At 32.2% G+C, this 18539-nt stretch overlaps 1 protein-coding gene across 1 annotated transcript; it reads left to right on the top strand.

The window, feature by feature from the left end:
• The first annotated feature begins 820 nt into the window (after positions 1-820).
• Positions 821-18477, top strand: LOC111623174 (beta-ureidopropionase-like). The gene is made up of 12 exons (XM_023365643.1): positions 821-1037; positions 2411-2670; positions 2746-2840; positions 2939-3100; positions 10885-10939; positions 12174-12288; positions 13000-13081; positions 13155-13197; positions 13270-13296; positions 13383-13423; positions 17867-17953; positions 18342-18477. Exons 1-12 carry the CDS (start codon positions 907-909, stop codon positions 18423-18425), a joined length of 1182 nt encoding a protein of 393 aa, XP_023221411.1. The 5' UTR covers positions 821-906; the 3' UTR covers positions 18426-18477.
• The last annotated feature ends 62 nt before the right edge of the window (positions 18478-18539 follow it).

Raw genomic sequence — 18539 nt, 5'->3', positions numbered from 1 at the left:
GCCTCCGCCAGGGTAATAATATGTAATAAGTAACCCTGTAATAATGTAATGAAGACTATATTTAATCTTGTCTTACAACTCCTCTAATTCGATCTTTATATTAATATGTACAGTATTCAAAACTCTGCCTTTTAAGAGGACATTTTAATCATCCTCATCATGGGTCGTGCCTGAACTGCAAGGTCGTCTTTGCAGGCCCGGCAGAATGCATAATGAGTATGACAGTGAAAGACAAGATCCAATATAATCGACAGAGAAATCTCAAAAAATTTCTGAGGTTTCTGATCCGAACTCGAATCCGGATCCTTATAGCGATAGCCCGATACCTTTAGTTTGGAACGGCCATCCAACCGTCCATACTATCAAGTATTAACATTAATTTCAAGTATTTTTCGCGGTATCACAATACGTTGGAAAGTAATTATTTCCTTTAAGCCACCGATCCTCCATGTTTAATCCAGTTATTACTGTTTAACTCATTAATTAAATATTACGCATTGTGTAACTTTATATTAAAAACACTCCCTTTTACTACCTGATATTTATTCTTCTATTTTGTAACAGCAACTGAAAATCTTAAAAAGATTTTAAAATAAATAAATAAGCGGCCATATTTAGTCCTTTTATTTATAAAGTAAATGCGTCACTCTAGGACAGTTTCTTATGATAGGTATTCTAATCAATCCTAAAAACAAAAATATCATGGATTGAAAACCATTTAAAAAAAAATATATATTTTTTAACCTAATAATCCATTAAAAATCGAAAATTATAGCCATTTTTTATTTTTATTTTTAATTAGGATGGAGACCGCCAGGAGAAGTATTGTTAGAGGGGACGATGCGGGAGGAGGATGGTCGCGAAGGGAGGAGAGATCAAAGTTCAGGGTGATGCGAGCAAAGGAACATGGCGGATAAATCGGGAAAGGAGACGAAAAACGAAGAGAAAATGGAAAGTTTAGAAAGTATTCTGGAAAAATATTTACCGGAAGATGAATTGCAAGAAGTTAACAGATTATTATATGGAGGAAAATTGAAGTATAAAATTACTTTTATGTTTATATTTTAAAAAACATTTCTTAACTGTATAAAAGATCTAAAGAAGTCTTTAATTAAAGAGCTTTTATACATTAATTGAAATATATATATATACACACACATACACACACCATTTCTCAAGAATTTATATGCATATATAAATTCTAGAGCAATGGGTTTAGAAGTGGTTTTTCTACATTTTTTGAAGTCTTAAGTGGATTATTTTGGTGCGGTAGTGTGCGCATCCAACCCAATATCCAATAATTTATTTAAGCTTCGAGTAAAGGTTTCGGGAAAATGTTGCGACATCCTTGGAACCTGTTGCCACGCCTCGAGCATGCCCCAAAAACTGGATTGAAAATCATTGCTCCGATATATATAAAAATAATAAAAAAAAAACAACACTTCTTTAGCTTTTAACTTGAACACATTGTTTTTATAATACATAAACTTTTTAAACCTGTTTTGCAATGTTCTAGAGCTATCGTAAGGTTCTCTGATATGCAATAATTAATTAATTAATTTTATTTATTTACCGTGTGACTAAGGTGGCAAAATGTAAAAGTACGTATTTTACAAAATTTCTCAAGCAGTTTCTTTTTTAAATGTCAGATTGGTCTTAGTTTAAAGGCAAGAGAGGGAGATTTGTGCTGCCTAGAGGTACTTAACTAAGCGAGACTCGGTGTCATGTATTATAGGTAAATTGCCACACGTAATGGTTAATGTGACCGACGGCAACGAACGACGAGGCGGACTCGTAAATGGTGGCGGAAATTTAACTGTAATTAATGTTTTCGATTGCATTTAATGTTTGTCGTCAAATTTGACCTGCGGACCGAATGGGATATTACAAATTTAAAAAACTATAAACAAATGAACGACAGAACATTGTGCAAATGACGTAGAAGTATCAAAGTAGACTTTAATTATGTTACTTGTTAGGATATATCGTGCTATTTAAAAGCACTTTAGCTAATGATGGATGGATACATAGATATGTCAGCTATGTTGTGGCATCTGTTCATTTGGTTTGTCTCCCAATGTACACAATTTAATGAAGAGTAATGTATCACAAAAATAAAGACAATATTAATAAAGGTAAACCATGTGTGCAATTTCTGATGTGGAGGGTTGGTTTAGTCAGTTTTGAGACTGACTGTTCCCCTAAGGAATTGGATATTAGCTGCCGTGCACTCCGTGGGAATAACAAATCGAAAATACTATTTTGCTTGCAATACTAAAGGAATATAAGGTAGCAATTTAAATACATTTACTGTTGAAACTGTATTGGCAGCTTACACTAGTTTATTATAAAAAATTATAATTAAGGTACTTGAAATATTGATTTAAAATGGAATATTATTTTATAACAGATCATTAGACATTCCGTCGCAAGCAAGAAAAATTTCAGAAGAGAAAGATTTCGACATCAAGGGATACGTATTTACGGCAGAACCGGAAGAACTGAGGGCAAAACGTATTGTTCGTGTCGGCGTCGTCCAAAATTCGATCGTCCTTCCCACTACGGCCCTGATTTCGGAACAGCGATCGGCCATTTTTAATAGAATAGAAGATATTGTAGAAGCCGCCGCACTCTGTGGAGTAAACGTGATTTGTTTCCAGGAAGCATGGAGTTAGTGTATATTTAAGTACCGTATACTGTATTCAATTATATATTTACGTAATGATCAATGTTTTTATTCCGTAGCTATGCCGTTTGCATTTTGTACCAGAGAGAAATACCCGTGGTGCGAATTTGCAGAATCCGCCGAGGACGGCCCCTCGACGCAGTTGTGCCAACAGGTTTGCACGGAGGAGGGAAACTCTTAAACATTATTTTAATATTTTCCAGCTTTCATTAAGAGCTTTTGTTCTTAAAGCACACTTTTATCATTATTTAGATGGCAAAGAAGTATAATATGGTAATAATTTCACCAATACTAGAGAGAGACGAGGTTCATGGCAATACCTTGTGGAATACGGCAATTGTCATATCCAACAGTGGAAATGTTTTGGGAAAAACCAGAAAAAACCACATTCCTCGAATTGGCGATTTCAACGAGGTAATTAATTTATAACATATTTCTATATGATGTTCTGTCATTGGTGATTATTGTATTTACATATTCGAGTCATTAATAATCATTCTTTATTTTCTAGTGTTTATTTTATATTTTAATATAGTGTTCATAATTAATTAAAGTTCACACTTCAAAAAGATATAACTCGGGAACTAATCAGCGTAAGGCCATTATATTTCGCATACAGATATCTGTGTTGATGGAATTTTATTTGAAAATAAAAAAGCTAGTTACCGTAATGTCAGCTAGAGCAATAAGTGGCATTGTGATATAGTAGTGAATAATTTAAAATGTCTCAAAATTTATGATAAAAATTACCATTTAATGTGTTTTAAGGCAATAGCACAATTGAATATGCTGACTTCCATTGTTGACAACATGATTATCAAATTGCAAATTTAATGATATCACTTGAGTTTGGTGCATGCATGATATGCTTATCATGCCTGCTGTTGTGTAACAATACAGTGTACCATATGTATAAATTTTGAGACATTTTCAGTTATTCACTACAGTTTTGCAGTACCACTTGCTGCCTTTGTGGACATTTTGTAACTATTTTGTTTTAAAATAAAATTCTATCACTATAGACAAGTTCATGTGAAATATAACAATACTCTGCTGATCTTTTTGAAATGTGAACTTTAATTATGAACACCTTGTGTATATTTAGCCTGAGTCCAGAAAAAGAAAAAATCCAGAAACCTGGACCACTTTCCATCCCAAGCTTGTCAGATAATTGGTCTGTTACTGTATAAGTAAATGAAACATTCTAGCATGGTAATTATAGCTACACATTATGGATTTGTCACAGTAGTCTTGTCAATTAATATAATATTGTGTAAAATCTGGAACTTTCATACACAGTCAGCCAATTGCAGAGACAGCATTTATGGTAAATGACATTTAAAAATTATTCTGTAGTTGAAGAGAAGGGGTATGATNAATTTGAAGTATACCTGTGACAAAAATCGATAATTTAAATTATAAATAAATTTCTTAAAATATTAAAAATTCATCTGTAAGCAGTACAATATTACATTGTATAATGAGTTATGTTACTTAATATAAACAATTTGACATCATTCTATGTTAGCAATCATTAATGCTAAGGTTTTGTCCGAATATTGAACTTCCTTGCAAAGTCCCATGGCTTGACTGAGTCTAGCAGCTAAAACGTGTTTACACTGAAATGATACAGAAATTATCATTTAAAGAAACATTTATCTTTACTTATAAAATATATGAAAATAAAGATTCCATAGTACTGTATTGAGTTAATTTTAACACTAATCCACAGGTCACAGAGAGTAATAGAGGCCTGGGAAAAAAATACATATTGGAGGGGCCCTATAACAAAGTAAATTATATTAAATTAGAGAAAGAAAAACAGATTACCTAGGGGCCCTAAGGCAATTTGCATCTTTTGCCCCTCTGAGAATCTCTGCCAAGCACAAATCTAATGGTTTTTTTTGTGATTTAGTTGTTCCAATAAATTTTCTGAATCACAATTAGTAGCATGCGGCTGTTTCAAACTAGTTTTAATATTTCTTAAAACAGAGCTTAGTAAACTGACTTTTGAGCTCCCCTGTATATTAAAACTAGTCCTACAGTGCAATGTATTGATTTAGTATCATGAGAGTGTTGCTGTGGATAGATGACATAAAAATAAATAAGTTTACTTTTCTATGAAAATTCATACAAAACATTATGGTAAAAATCATTAGTCTAAGATTTTAGCATAATTAGTTGTTACTATCTCCAATGGTCTCATTATATAATGAACATTCTGTTCAGTATTATGCCAATTTGATAATGAAATATGCTAATTCTTAATTCATTAGACTGCAAGTATAAAGCACTTTGGAAATGCTTCATAGCCAAAGTGATTTGAGACATTGTAATCAATTAAAATTAAAACATTAAAGAATTCAATACATGTGAAAATGCAAGTTTCTACTATAGCATTCTCTTATAACTTATTAACATTTTTTTTTATATCTTTAAACTATGAAAGATTTTAATTTTTACTCTCCAATTGAGGAAGATCTTCTTCCGATATGGGCCCAACATGATCAAGTTTTTCACTTTTGTATTTTTGAGAATTGTTCGTGATGCTTCTTGATACACAGAAAGCAGTTTGTTTTTTGTTTTCTGTGTGTGTCAAGAAGCATCAAAAGCAGTTCTCCTCCAAATTTCTATTCTAATAACTTAAATTCAGTTATTAGAATAGAATTTACAAGCCTGAATTGAAACATTCTAATCTTCTACCTTCTTGGAGACCCAGTATCTTCTTTAAGCCGTGTACTTTCAGACATCTCAGCCAATCATTAGAAGTAAAACATGCTATAAAACCTGTAACATCAAGTTTAAATACATTATCTGTTTTTAAATTTGATGCTGTAAAGTTTTAATTTGTATTAAGCCTGAAAATACTTAGGTTTAAAGAAGATATTCTAGTGGTTTCCAAGAAAGTAGCAGATTAAAAATTGGAGATTTACTGATGTCAAGAGATAGAAATAAACATCTAGAATATCTGATTTTACATCTTTAATAGAAATTATAATTCATTGTAATAAATGAACAGATTATGGAAAACATATGTGATAGTAATTTTCTAATTTCTGTATTAAATCCCACTCTCACTTATACCAACAACCCATTAACATGCTTGTAAGATGTATGAAAAACTTAATTGATCTAAAAGCTAATAAATTTGAATATAAGATAAGAATACAGAGAAACTCTGTTTATTTGAATTTCTGGTTTTTAAACATAATTTCTTAGAAAAATAGATATATGGAAAACCTATAAATGCAAAAATTCAAATAACTTCCATGTACATTCTTGCCTGAGTTGTAATGCAGATTTTAACCTGCATTACAACTCAGGCAAGTATAGACTTGCTTTGTATGAATCAGCATATGATGATCATTGTTATGAATTCTGTGGGAGTATTCTTTGAGTTTGCTTAATATTTTGTCGACTCTTTTCTAATATTTTAAGATTTTCAATTATAAAAAAATTGCCACTTTCCTGTTGAACAATTCTTTGATTGTAAATATTTTCTAAGTTAACATTTAATGAATGAATTGTGATTTATAACCAATTTCCTTTAGATTGAAGTATGTAATAGATATTTTTAAACTAAAATAATAATAAATAAATAAACTTTTAATAATAAGATATTTACCATAGGATATTCTTCTTTTCTTAAAACTGTAAATAAAATAAATTTTCAAGTTAATTATTTGTAATTTAACAACAATAAATAAAAAAAAAACTAAATTAGAATTACAGTATTAAAACAAGTAACGTTTGATTTCTAGTAATACATTATCAGCCTATTTATAGACCATTTGATTACATTCAAATTCAAAAAAATGGAAACACTCCAAAATATTATTCAAAATGGTTAATACAAATAATTACATAAAAACATAGGATAAAAAAATATATTATATCTATGTATTATAATTAAGAATACAGCATAAGTATGAGGTGTGAGGAATTCAGGAAGTTAGATATAACAAATATCCATGCTATATATAATGACTCAGTACGGAAGTTTCTTACATCTAACTCCTGAAGTCTTCACCATTTTAAGCGTTCAAACCTTGTACTAATGCTGTATTCTTAATTACAGCTAATAATTTATTATATTTAGTGTTTCATATATTTAATTTAATTTTTATATGTAATTTTTATCTGTATTAATCATTTTGAATCATGTATTTCAAATACTGTTTTGAATTTTCCTGTTTTCAAATTTGGTGTATCCTGATTTTGATCTGTAGACCAAAAACATTTGATTTCTAATAATCTGCCACTTATTTAGATATTGTATTTCAAATTTCGTGCATTAAGTGTTTGTTTAGACATAAATAAGAAATAATAACAACTCAAATCCGCAACTGCACAATATGGGAGAGTTGCAGGTTCAAGTCTCGCTTTGGGCCGATTCTCTTCTTCCAGAATATTCTAAAGTAATAATAACTAAAAAATAAAAGAAATAAGCAAGAAAACATTTAAGGAGAGCATATGTAATTTTAAGACATTTATTCTAGAAAACTGCAATATAAGTTAAATTCTACCAATTGAAGTTTTCAAGAGTTATTTTAACTTATAATGAATTTAAAACAATGTTTGGGTTCATCCTTGGTTTCATTAAATGATAATATTTTTTCATTTAACATGTAGAATTTCATTATCTCAACTATTTATGTATCATATGAACTTGATGATTTTCATTACACAGTGTTTATAAAGTGTTTATCTGTTTCAGAGAAATGATATAATTCTGTTCAATTCAATTACAGAATGATAGAAGGTATACATTTATTGAATGTTTAAGAACAAGATTCAGGAATATAATGTCAAGAGTTTGTAGACAGTTGAATTGAACAGCATGAGTCTCTGAGTCTATGCACACTTCATTCATGATAACATGTTCACACACTATTTAATCTGTGAAATGTTATCATGAATGAAGTGTGTATAGACTCAGAATAGAGACTATAAACATTCTTAAACTGTGTACAGAGAGTAAAGAAAGGTATATTGACTCCATCCTTCATCATTCAGTCAATTCAATATAGAAGAAAAGTAATAGTAATTTACTGTTTTTGACTAATCTTACATATATTCTAAGGTCAGAAGCCAATTTTGGAAACACTTCTATAGACCGCTATCATAATAAAAAGGCATGATCAATTCTCTTGATCTTGGATTAGAACCAAGCAAAAAAAAAGTCAGGATATTCCATCTTCAAAATCTATAAAACAGTTTCAAAAAAGTAGTTTATGAAGATAGAAGCTCCCCAAAAGCATCAAATATCATATTGTTTAACAACTTTCAGAATGTCAGATTTATTAGGATTAAAAATTTTTTTTAAGATTTTAATGTTGCATCTTCATATCTTCAGGCACTTGAAAGCTGTCAATCAATATTTTATCTTCATATACTATTAATTTACATGGAGTCAAATAAGTCTCAAAATTTTTAAGTTCTAAACTTAATAATAAAATATTAAATAATCAAACCTGAATATCTGTATGCCAAACAACTACAATAATTGCTACTTTGAAAGCAGAGATACAATAATCCCGAACTGCCGATCACTTGAAACAATTCTCTTTTACTCGGTGTGCTTATGTGTATCACCTTTTGATGATCGATTAAATCGAGCGCCGACAGAAGCGGAGTCTTAAATATAAAATTAAGTCTAAAAGTAAAGAAAACATATTTTTAAATTTTACTTAAAAATTAACTTATTTGCATAAAATTGTCTTATTAATTAATCAAATTTTAAAAATATTACTTACTGAGACAACAATTCATCTGTGACTGCAATAAAATTATTAGAATGTTAGAGTAAATACAATAATTAACAAATATTTCATACTCTAAATAAATAAATCTGTTTTTAGAGAAGCTAACATNTTTAATGAAAATTTTTGAAGTAATACATTTATAGAATAACTTGCTTGATTACATAAATTTCATTTAATATTTGTTGAGTAAATTAAAACTCACAACTTTTTCAACTTTTTGTTTATCAAATAGAGTATACTAGAAGAACAGAGATTAAAAATAAGTTATTTTATAATACGGAATTTTCATATTTTATATCTAAGTAATGCGTTAAGTCCAAGATGTAAGTTTTAAACAAAATTTTGAAATTTGTAAATAAAATGAAGACATTAATTTATATTTCTAGCTCAGCTTTCTATGAATAAATTCTATATTGACTTTAAAACTATTTTTAACCACATCAAATACATAAAATGTCAACATAAATCTGATAATTTTATGGTAAAATAATCAAATATTTGGTAGAATAAACATTAAACTAAATATATTTCCAAAAGAAATTTGAATTAAGAAATCATAATTTAAATCTTTTTGAGGAAATATGGATGAATAACACAATTGTATGAATGTTTATTTAATTTGTTACATAATATTTTTATTTAAAATGAATAAAAACAGAATTATTTTGTCTGTGACAGGCTCACTCTTTATCAAAATTGTACGATCCTGAAAAGGATCTTTTGTGATAGTCCTAAAGTATCGTTTCGTTCAACTAAAATATTGCGGTTCAATAGATCTTCAAAGAGCAGATCCCGAAATTGATTGCTCGTTCGTTGTTGAAATTTCTTCTTCTCTTTCTTCATTTAAATGATCTGTAATAAACTCCTCCTCTTTAAAACCAATGGCCCAATTATGCAAAATTACTGTGGCTATTATTATATTAAGTGTGTTGTCTAATTCGGTTCTCGGACAACTTCCAATGCACGGAAGTCGTCTTTTCCAGATCCCAAATAATCTCTTGACGATATTTCTTGCCGACGAATGAGCTTTGTTATGCCGTCTTTCGGCACGATTCTGCGGATGTAAAAATGGGATCGTTAAATAAGGCAAACAACGATAGCCGCTGTCACCAACCAGATATCCATTACAATATCCTTGATGTTTTTCTTTAATACTACTGTTAGAAACAATTCTACCGTCGTGCGTTGAACTGGCCACCGAGTGACAATATTTATAATTTTCATCTTTCCATCACAGATTACCTGAAATATACATTTAAACAATGCATCAATTATATATTTTCATTAAAGTTATCAGTTTGAGATATTATTTGATATTTTTATTTTCATATATGTCAAAGAAATAGTCACATAACTATTTTATAACAAGGCATAACAATTTAAATGTTAGAAAATTATATAGGCCATTGCATATTTAATAGTCATTTAAAAGGCTTTGGATGGTTCTGATAATGACACGGCGATAATAAATAATACAATATATAACTTAATACAAACGTTAAACAAGACCTCATTCTTATTATAAATGTCTCTATTACTATACAAAAAAATGTAAATTTATTTAATAATGGTTTGATAGATACCTGCATATAGTAGTGACGTAAACTCCAATAAGATCACCGGCTACCTTCTGGAAGCTTCCGATGGCATAAAATCGTAATGCCGTCAACAACTGTCGTTTGGTAGTTAATGGCAATCCTCTTCCGTCTAGATGCTTAATTTTGTCGCCAATACGATTTAATATATGAAGAAATCCAGATCTAGAAAATCTATACCAATTCGAATTTCGTCTTCGGAATAGATTTCTGAAGGATTACTTTGATCTCGAATTACGTTCTCTCTTCGTAACTGTCGAGATGAATAATTTTCTTGATTCATCCAGTTTACAATATTTATTAAATGAATAATATCCATTATAACATAAACTTTGCCACCATCAACAAATGAATATGGTGACTTTTCCTCGGGTACAATTGTGTCTAAACCTGCTAACGAGGGAGTCTAGAAAGTAGGTCAAATAACTTGTTTCTAATGGCTCTCCAAACAGTGGCAAGTGAGAAATGCCGTCTCTGCAATGAAACTTTTCTGAACTGCGTGCCGTCTACACGATCTCTAAATCGTCATTGGTATCTAAATATTGTCTCTGCAATCGGCTGAGTCAGTCTACAAACATATTTCTATAATCTTAACCATAGACCATTATACTGATGATAAAGTTGCAATCTCTCGCAGGCTAACGAATTCCCCAAATGTTCTTCAATAGGCTATTTTTCCGTGCTGGAAGAGGGTGCATCTTATATGCTGTAAAATATAGTATCTGATTTATTGGCATCCAATGTGATGACAGATATTGATTGTTCAGTGTATTTAATTAAAAGTACAGTTAAAATATTTATGTAAATGACAAAACTTTGAGATTGATTGTTATTTCAGTCTACGTATTACATGGAGGGAAACTTGGGACATCCTGTGTTTCAGACACAATGGGGTAAGTATTTTTCATTTGTACATAAATTGCATAACTTGAAAATTAATTATTACTTTCATATTTTGATGATCTAATTAAGTTCTATTATTTAAAAACACAATTAGAATTGTTGACATATTTTATTTGCTGTTTCTCTTACTTACAAATTTCCTCTTTAGCGTCTAATATTTTTTCAAAATCTTTTTTGTCGTCTTTTATTTAGATAATTTTAATTCTTTTACATTCTGTCATCATTACCATTATTGCTACTCTATTATTCAGCAGTTTGTAAAACTACAACTATATTCTCTTCATTTGTTCCCATAGTGAAGGCCGAGTTCATTGTCCGAGCCATCTAGCATTGTGTTTCTTTCTCTTTTTTTCCCTATTTTTTCATACTGTTAGGTATATTCTAGAAGGTTGTATGTCACTTTTATGATTTTCAATGAAACCTCTTCGTAGGTTTTCTTTGAATATCATCTTATTTTTCTAAGTTCATTCACTTGTCATTTAGAAGAAAAGTGACACACAACCTTACTGCATGACTCCAACAATATACTCTTCTAACACTACTAATACTATTCCATTTTCTCTCGGAATGTGTCCCATCTGTGATCTACCTATCTGTCTTATTATAATCTTACTTTCTTCTCTTGCCCTACTTGATATTTGCTAATTACGGATCTTTTTAACAACTTTCTCTGTATTAACTTCTCAAATACCCCACACTCTCCTCGTTTATATTCAAAATCTATATGGAGACATTCTTTAAATGTAACAATTTTATCCTCGGAAAAGAAAGCGAGAATGGTTCTCGCTTTCTTTTCCGAGGGAATTATAAGTCTGTCTTGGTTGTTTCCTTGAATTGTGTGTCTTTCTACACCTCTAAAGCCAGCTCCAGACATTTGCCAATTGCCAATTGCTGAATGATTACTCACTTGGCACAATGTACCAACAAGGATTCGGAAATGGCAAATACCGAATATTAGTCACAATGTCAACTGAATATTAGTAAATCATTAAGGCTACTTGGTATTGGCCAAATGTTTGCTTGGCATTTGAAAATAATGAATATGTAGGGCTGGCTTAAAACTGAACATTTTTACAAACTGATGGGATATTGTCGTCCACCCGGTGGCTATCTTACATTAACACATATTACTATGCAAATAATTGTGTAGAATTTCATCCCATTTCAATGAATTAATCGTTAAACTCTTTCTGCTCATTACACTTAGATTTGTTATCTTTTTAGGCAAAATTGCAATTAACATATGTTACGGTCGTCACCATCCGCAGAACTGGATGATGTATGGTATCAACGGCGCAGAAATCGTTTTCAATCCTTCCGCCACGGTAGGAAATTTAAGGTAAATTATTTCGGAATTATTTTCTTTGGTTGTCTCATCCGAATTTATGATAATTTATTAATAACTTTATTAGCAGAGCCAATTAATTTATATCACATTCTAAAAACAAAAGTTACGAATCTTTTTCTTCGTCTTTTTTGTTTCACTTGACACAAGAAAGGGTGAGGGAAGTGTATATGAATTTTGTTACCTCTTGTCATGTTTTGATTTTAGAAAATTAATATATTTTGCTATTTTAAAATGATTCCTCATAGAGACAAAACAAGAAAATTTTAAAGAAAGTTAATATCATCTCTCAAAACTATAAAGCTAGATTCACATTTGCATACAAATTGCTACAAAGTAGATATGAACTGCTGGATTGTTAGAAGTTGAGAATGTCTAGGCTTTTGCCGAAGTCAGTTAGTTTGACCAATTGACTTTATGTTAGTGTTCAAAGCCTGTTTAAGCAGTCGCATTCTAACTTAGCTTTAAACCAAGTGTAAACCAAGTCAACAAAGGAAGATTTACAAACAAATTATTCAGTTGTTCCTTTCTCTAATTTGGTTCTATAGCCTTTGAGAACAACTTTTTATATTTGAGTGTCGACTAGCATTTTTATCTTTTTGTAAACACAAGTTGACATTTATACAATTAAAAATTAATAATGGTTTGGAGATGACAATCGTTCTTAAAAATTACAGAGAACTATTTCAAAATTTATTTTTCCAGCGAGCCATTGTGGCCCATAGAAGCAAGAAATGCGGCCGTAGCCAACAGTTATTTTACGTGCGCCATCAACAGAGTCGGAACGGTTTGTATTCTTTATTTTGACTTTGGTAAAGAAAGAAACAACATTTTTAATTTGAAATTTAATGTGCGAGCAGGAAATTTTTCCTAGAGAATTTACGTCGGCAGATGGAAAGCCCGGTAAGTTTTTAATATATAGAATTGTAAATACATTTTTATTTGTGACAAGTAAATGTGAATGTTTTATTTCAGCTCATAAAGATTTTGGATATTTTTATGGTAAAAATTTTAACTTTTTGCTTAAATGTTTATGAATGATGAAAATATTAGGCATTTATGGTTAAATTACTTGCTACTAAATGTAGGATCCAGCTACATTACGGCTCCCGATGGCACGAGAACACCCGTAAGTAAAAATTTTCATACGATATTTAGTACAAATATATATGAACGTTATAAAGATTAATATCTTGTTATAATTTTGTTGAACATCTCAACATTGAAAAGTGCACTTACAACAGACTCTTTCTAATATCCTACTGCCAGAACACACAATTTTAAACCTACCTCTAGTTAAGCTATTGTTAAGCTTGGTGCAAAATGAGTCACTGTCAAATCATATTGGTCTAAGCAAATTTGTCTGAAATCAAACTGAGCATTTTCGGCCCTGAATCCACTTATTATATAAAAACCAGCATGTCTACGTGTCGAAGCAACCTTGTCGACTCATTTGTGTCAGCCTTTAGAATTGCCATTGTGTTTAACAGTACAAATGTCTTCATAAAACTGGGCTCCAGCACTATCTCATGTTTATAATTTAATTCTCAATGGACCTTTAATTATTATTATTATTATTATGTTGGGTTTAGTGGTTTATACTCGATTGACACTGGTTACTGTGTACTATGCCAGACCAGAGTCGAGGCATAGCAACCAAAACAAAACTAAAATTAAATAAGTGTGTCTGTGTCTGTATTCAGGAATTTCCTAATAATATGGCATATATTCAATATAGTGGCCTTCTGTAACAAGATGTATTTCTATTCAATTGTAATGTTCCCAGGCTTTTGTGTAGTGTGTGTGGTATCACACCTGTACAGGAGAGAACGACAGGTACAATAAACATTCTTTCCATCCTCCACAGATGCCGTATTTCCTGGGCGAGTTCTGTGTACTTGCTAATTTTTTCAGTGCATGTTTTGTACATTGTGAGTGTTTGGAATGGCTATGTCTATAATGTATGTGATTTTATTGTTTGTCAATGAGTGTGATGTCTGGTCTGTTGTGGTAAATTGTTTTATCTGCGATTACGGCTCTCTCGTAGTACATTTTGTGCGTGTTGTTTTCCAATACTGTCTGTGGAACATATTTGTAGTATGGTTCGTGGATGTTTACCAATTTGTGTTTCTTTGCAAGCTCTTGGTGTATTATATTTGCTACTTGATTGTGTCTATGTAAGTAATCTGTCTGTGCCAAGAGCTTGCAACCAGAAGTGATGTGTTGTATAGTTTCTGGCATGATGTGACATTTTCTGCATGTGTCATTTGTGAGTGTTGTATCTTTGAGTATGTGTTTTCTGTAGTTTTTAGTATTTATGACCTGATCCTGTATGGCAATCATGAATCCTTCCGTCTCCCCAAAGAGGCATCCCCGATCTAACCAGCTGTTTGACGCAGTTTTGTCAACAAAATCCTGGGCCAGGTCGTAAGGATGCCTGCCATGGAGAGCCTTTTGAGCCCATGATTGCTTAATGTTGTCTATGCTTTTTATATGTTGTGTCATGTCTGTATGTTGTGAGTGTAAGTTTAATGGTGTGTTATTTGAGTCTGCTAGAGTTACTGCTTTATGTAACTGTGATGTTTCTTGTTTCTTGTAGAAAAACTCTCGCAGTGACTGTATTTGTTTGTAGTGAAGGTTAACTATGTCAATCAGGCCACGTCCGCCTTCTTTACGTGGAAGGGTTAATCTTTCTGTGGCGGATTTAGGATGATGTTGTTTATGCTTAGTAAGTGTTGTTCTTGTTTTCCTTTGGAGTTGCTCGAGATCTGTGTGAGTCCAATGTATAACTCCAAAAGAGTATGTGAGTACTGGGATGACATATGTGTTTATTGCTTTAACTGTGTGTTTTGCATTTAACTGTGTTCTAAGTATAGCGTTTAACCTACTTTGGTATTCTTTAATTAATCGTTGCTTTATTTGTGTATGTTCTGTTAGTTTGGCCTGTTGGAATCCTAAGTACTTGTAGAACTCGCCCTCTTCCATGGATTCAATAACGTCTCCATTTCCAAGTGCAAAATCTTCTTTCTTCAGGATTCCTTTTTCTATGTGAAGTTTTTTGCATTTGTCTAGGCCAAACTCCATTTGTATGTCCTTAGTGTATGAATGTGTGATTTGTAGGAGTTGATGAAGTTGTTTTTGTGTGGATGCATAAAGTTTTATGTCGTCCATGTACATGAGATGTGAGAGTGTAAACTGTGTTGTTTTTTCGTGTCTGATATTGTAGCCGTATTGCGTGTTGTTTAACATGTTGGATAATGGATTCAGGGCTAGGCAGAACCAGAGAGGACTCAAGGAATCTCCTTGAAAAATTCCTCGCCTAATGAATATTTCGTTTGTTTGTATGGAAGTGTTACTAACCCTGAGATGTAGTGTTGTTCTCCAGTGCTGCATAGTGTTTTCGAAGAATGCAATGAGTGATGGATGTATTTTGTACATGTGTAGAATATGTAGCAGCCAACTGTGTGGAACACTGTCGAATGCTTTTCTGTAGTCTATATATGCCATGTGTATGTTTCTGTGTTGTTTGTGTGCTTGCCGTAGAATGACTGAATCTATGAGTAACTGTTCTTTGCATCCCCTGTGATTTCTACGGCAACCTTTTTGTTGTTCTGTAAGAATGTCGTGTTCTTCAACATGTTTGTATATTTTGTTTGTGATACAGGATGTCAATAATTTGTAGAGTGTTGGAAGACATGTAATTGGTCTGTATTGTGTGGGGTCTGTGGTTTTGTTGTTTTTAGGTTTCATGTAGGTGATGCCCTGAGTAAGAAATTTTGGCATGTCTTGTGGATTGATGATGATGTGTGTTAGATGTTTAGCTAGTTCCTGGTGCAGTGATGTAAACTTTTTGTACCAGAAATTGTGAATGTTGTCTACACCAGGTGTCTTCCAGTTGTGTGTTCTGTTAACAGCGTAGCGAATGTCGTGTATGTTTATTTCAGCACAGGGCATAGTTGGTATGTTATGCAAGTTTCTGTTCTCCTCCTTGATCCAGCCTGCATCAGCATTGTGTGTAACAGCATTGGACCAAAGAGAAGACCAATAAGTTGTGAGTTCTTCTTCTGTTGGTGTGCCACTGTGCTGTGTATCAGTGTTTGTTTTGGTACTGATTTGTCTGTAGAAAAGTTTTTCATTGTTTGTGAATAATTTATTTTGTTGTTTTCGTAGTGTACATGTTTTGTATCGTTTGAGTCTACGTGCTTTGGCTGCGAGTTTTTGTTTTAGTGTATCGATGTATTCTGTAATGTGTGTGTTGTGATGTTCATGTTTTGTGTGTGTTTTGATTTTCTTGAAAATGTTTTTGAGTTGTTTCTTTAATTTGGGTGTTATGTTGTTTTTAGTGTATTGTGTCAGCCTGCCTAATTGCTGTCTAATGTCATTTATTTGTGTTTCTATTCTTCTCTGCCAGGCAGGCTTGTGATAGAATTGTGTTTTGTGTGTGTCTGTCTGTGAGTGTATTTTCAGTCCATGGTGTGTTACTACTGTGACTGCCCCAGCATAAACTAATGTATGAATGTCTGAGAGTGTAGAAATTGAATGAATGTAGTTTGGTAGTAAGTGAGTGTTTACATAATTTAGTGTTTTTCCTACTACCTTTGACGTGTTGATTTTCGGTATTCGTGGTCTTTGTGTGGGATCTGTACCTGTATATTTAGTGAGTGTTTCCTGAAATATAAGTGAGAGTGTATTAACTAATTCTATGTCTACGTTATCAGTGATGGATGGGGAAGTGCCTGCAGTATCATTAGTGGTACTTGTTGTGTGTGTGCTGTAATCAGTGCTTGTTGCTGGATTATCCTGACAGGTTACGTGATCTTCATTAATGTTAAATGTTTCTGTCTGTTGATGTATTTGATCAGCAACCTGTTGTTTGATAAGTTCAAGTGTTGTTTGTGGGATAAGGTTGTTGTGTATAATTGTTCTTTTTTGATCAACAACCCTTTGTTCGGTGACAGTGAGGTGAGGATATTGTTGTGTGAATCTATGGTGTAGTTGTTGTCTGTATGCTGTCATGTTTGTTTCGAGTCTTGTGATGGTGTAGTAAGTGCGGATGATAAACTCGTTCATTTCTGTTGTCCATTTCATCCGTTGGCGTGGTTTTCCAGCCTTTTTGGTCTGTGGATGCATTGCCACAGAAACATGAGGAATCAACCTAGCCTTGATATCTGTTGAGGGCATTGCAGTAGCCATGCTTGGGACATCGCTGCTTTCACCACCAGTAACCAAGGGAGACTGTGGCCTATTTTTTGAATGTGAGACTCTGCCTAACCCACAAATGTGGACCTTGTTAACCCGGGCGACTTCAGAGCCAGTATCATACTTAGATCTGGTTACTACCATGATAAATATCTCTACAGAATGTGGATGTGGTCACTCTTAACTTCATTTCCCCCCTCACTGGCATGGGTGTTCCTACCAGGAGCTTGTGCTCCAGCCTGCATTGCCTTATGGATCAGTAAAATTACTGGGATCTCCCACCACCACCACCACCAGATGGTGATCACGGGAGAGTTATTATTATTATTGAAAAATGCTCTGGCTATTTATATTTATTTTCCATCACTTTTAGGGTCTGTCTAGATTGAAGGATGGTCTACTGATTGCTGAAATGGACTTGAATCTATGCCAACAGATAAAAGATAAATGGGGTTTCAGAGTAAGTATATTTTTGTTATAATTAATTGAGAGAGGGTTAAATTGGTTTCTTGTTGTGAATAACTTATCTGGAAATTTAAATCTGAAAGAAAAACATGAATGTCATTAAAGCATATTGTATGAAGATCAAGAATAACTTAAAAATCACTACTAGTATGTGTGATGATTTATATTCTTTGTCACCAAAATGATGACCTGCATGATTTTTGGTTCCATTCACATTTAAATCCAATTTATTGTTATTCAAAATTTATTAAGATGTAAAGCTTAAACAAAAAAAATATGACTATGAATATACTAAAACAATATCTCGTATACATAAAAAATATATTTACATACAGAAGTTTCTATGGCTGCTCCGTAAGTCTTTTGATATTTTTATTTTGCAGATGACTCAACGTCTGGAATTGTACAGCGACTCACTCTATGAGGTCGTCCAACCGGATTACGAACCCTACGTTATCAGAGAGTGAATCGTTGGGAGTACAAAGAAACAGAAGTGCCTAAACTGAAAGGACAGTTTCAATTCTAAGTAAATTGTTGCTAGGAAGAAATGTATTTTTTCCAAATTATAAAATGTTAACCCA

Source organism: Centruroides sculpturatus, unplaced genomic scaffold (assembly GCF_000671375.1).
Source record: "Centruroides sculpturatus isolate CEXI.00-Female unplaced genomic scaffold, Cexi_2.0 scaffold8, whole genome shotgun sequence".
NCBI lineage: Eukaryota > Metazoa > Arthropoda > Arachnida > Scorpiones > Buthidae > Centruroides > Centruroides sculpturatus.
The sequence above is the reverse complement of the archived record's forward strand: the minus strand, read 5'-3'. Positions and strand labels throughout refer to the sequence as shown.

Bases quoted from the DNA above. Each gene is read 5' to 3' on its own strand.
- LOC111623174 (XM_023365643.1), top strand. From the start codon at position 907: ATGGCGGATAAATCGGGAAAGGAGACGAAAAACGAAGAGAAAATGGAA. The intron at 12,289-12,999 runs GTAAATTATTTC...TTATTTTTCCAG, and splicing joins GCCACGGTAGGAAATTTAAG to CGAGCCATTGTGGCCCATAG. The intron at 13,198-13,269 runs GTAAGTTTTTAA...GTTTTATTTCAG, and splicing joins GTCGGCAGATGGAAAGCCCG to CTCATAAAGATTTTGGATAT.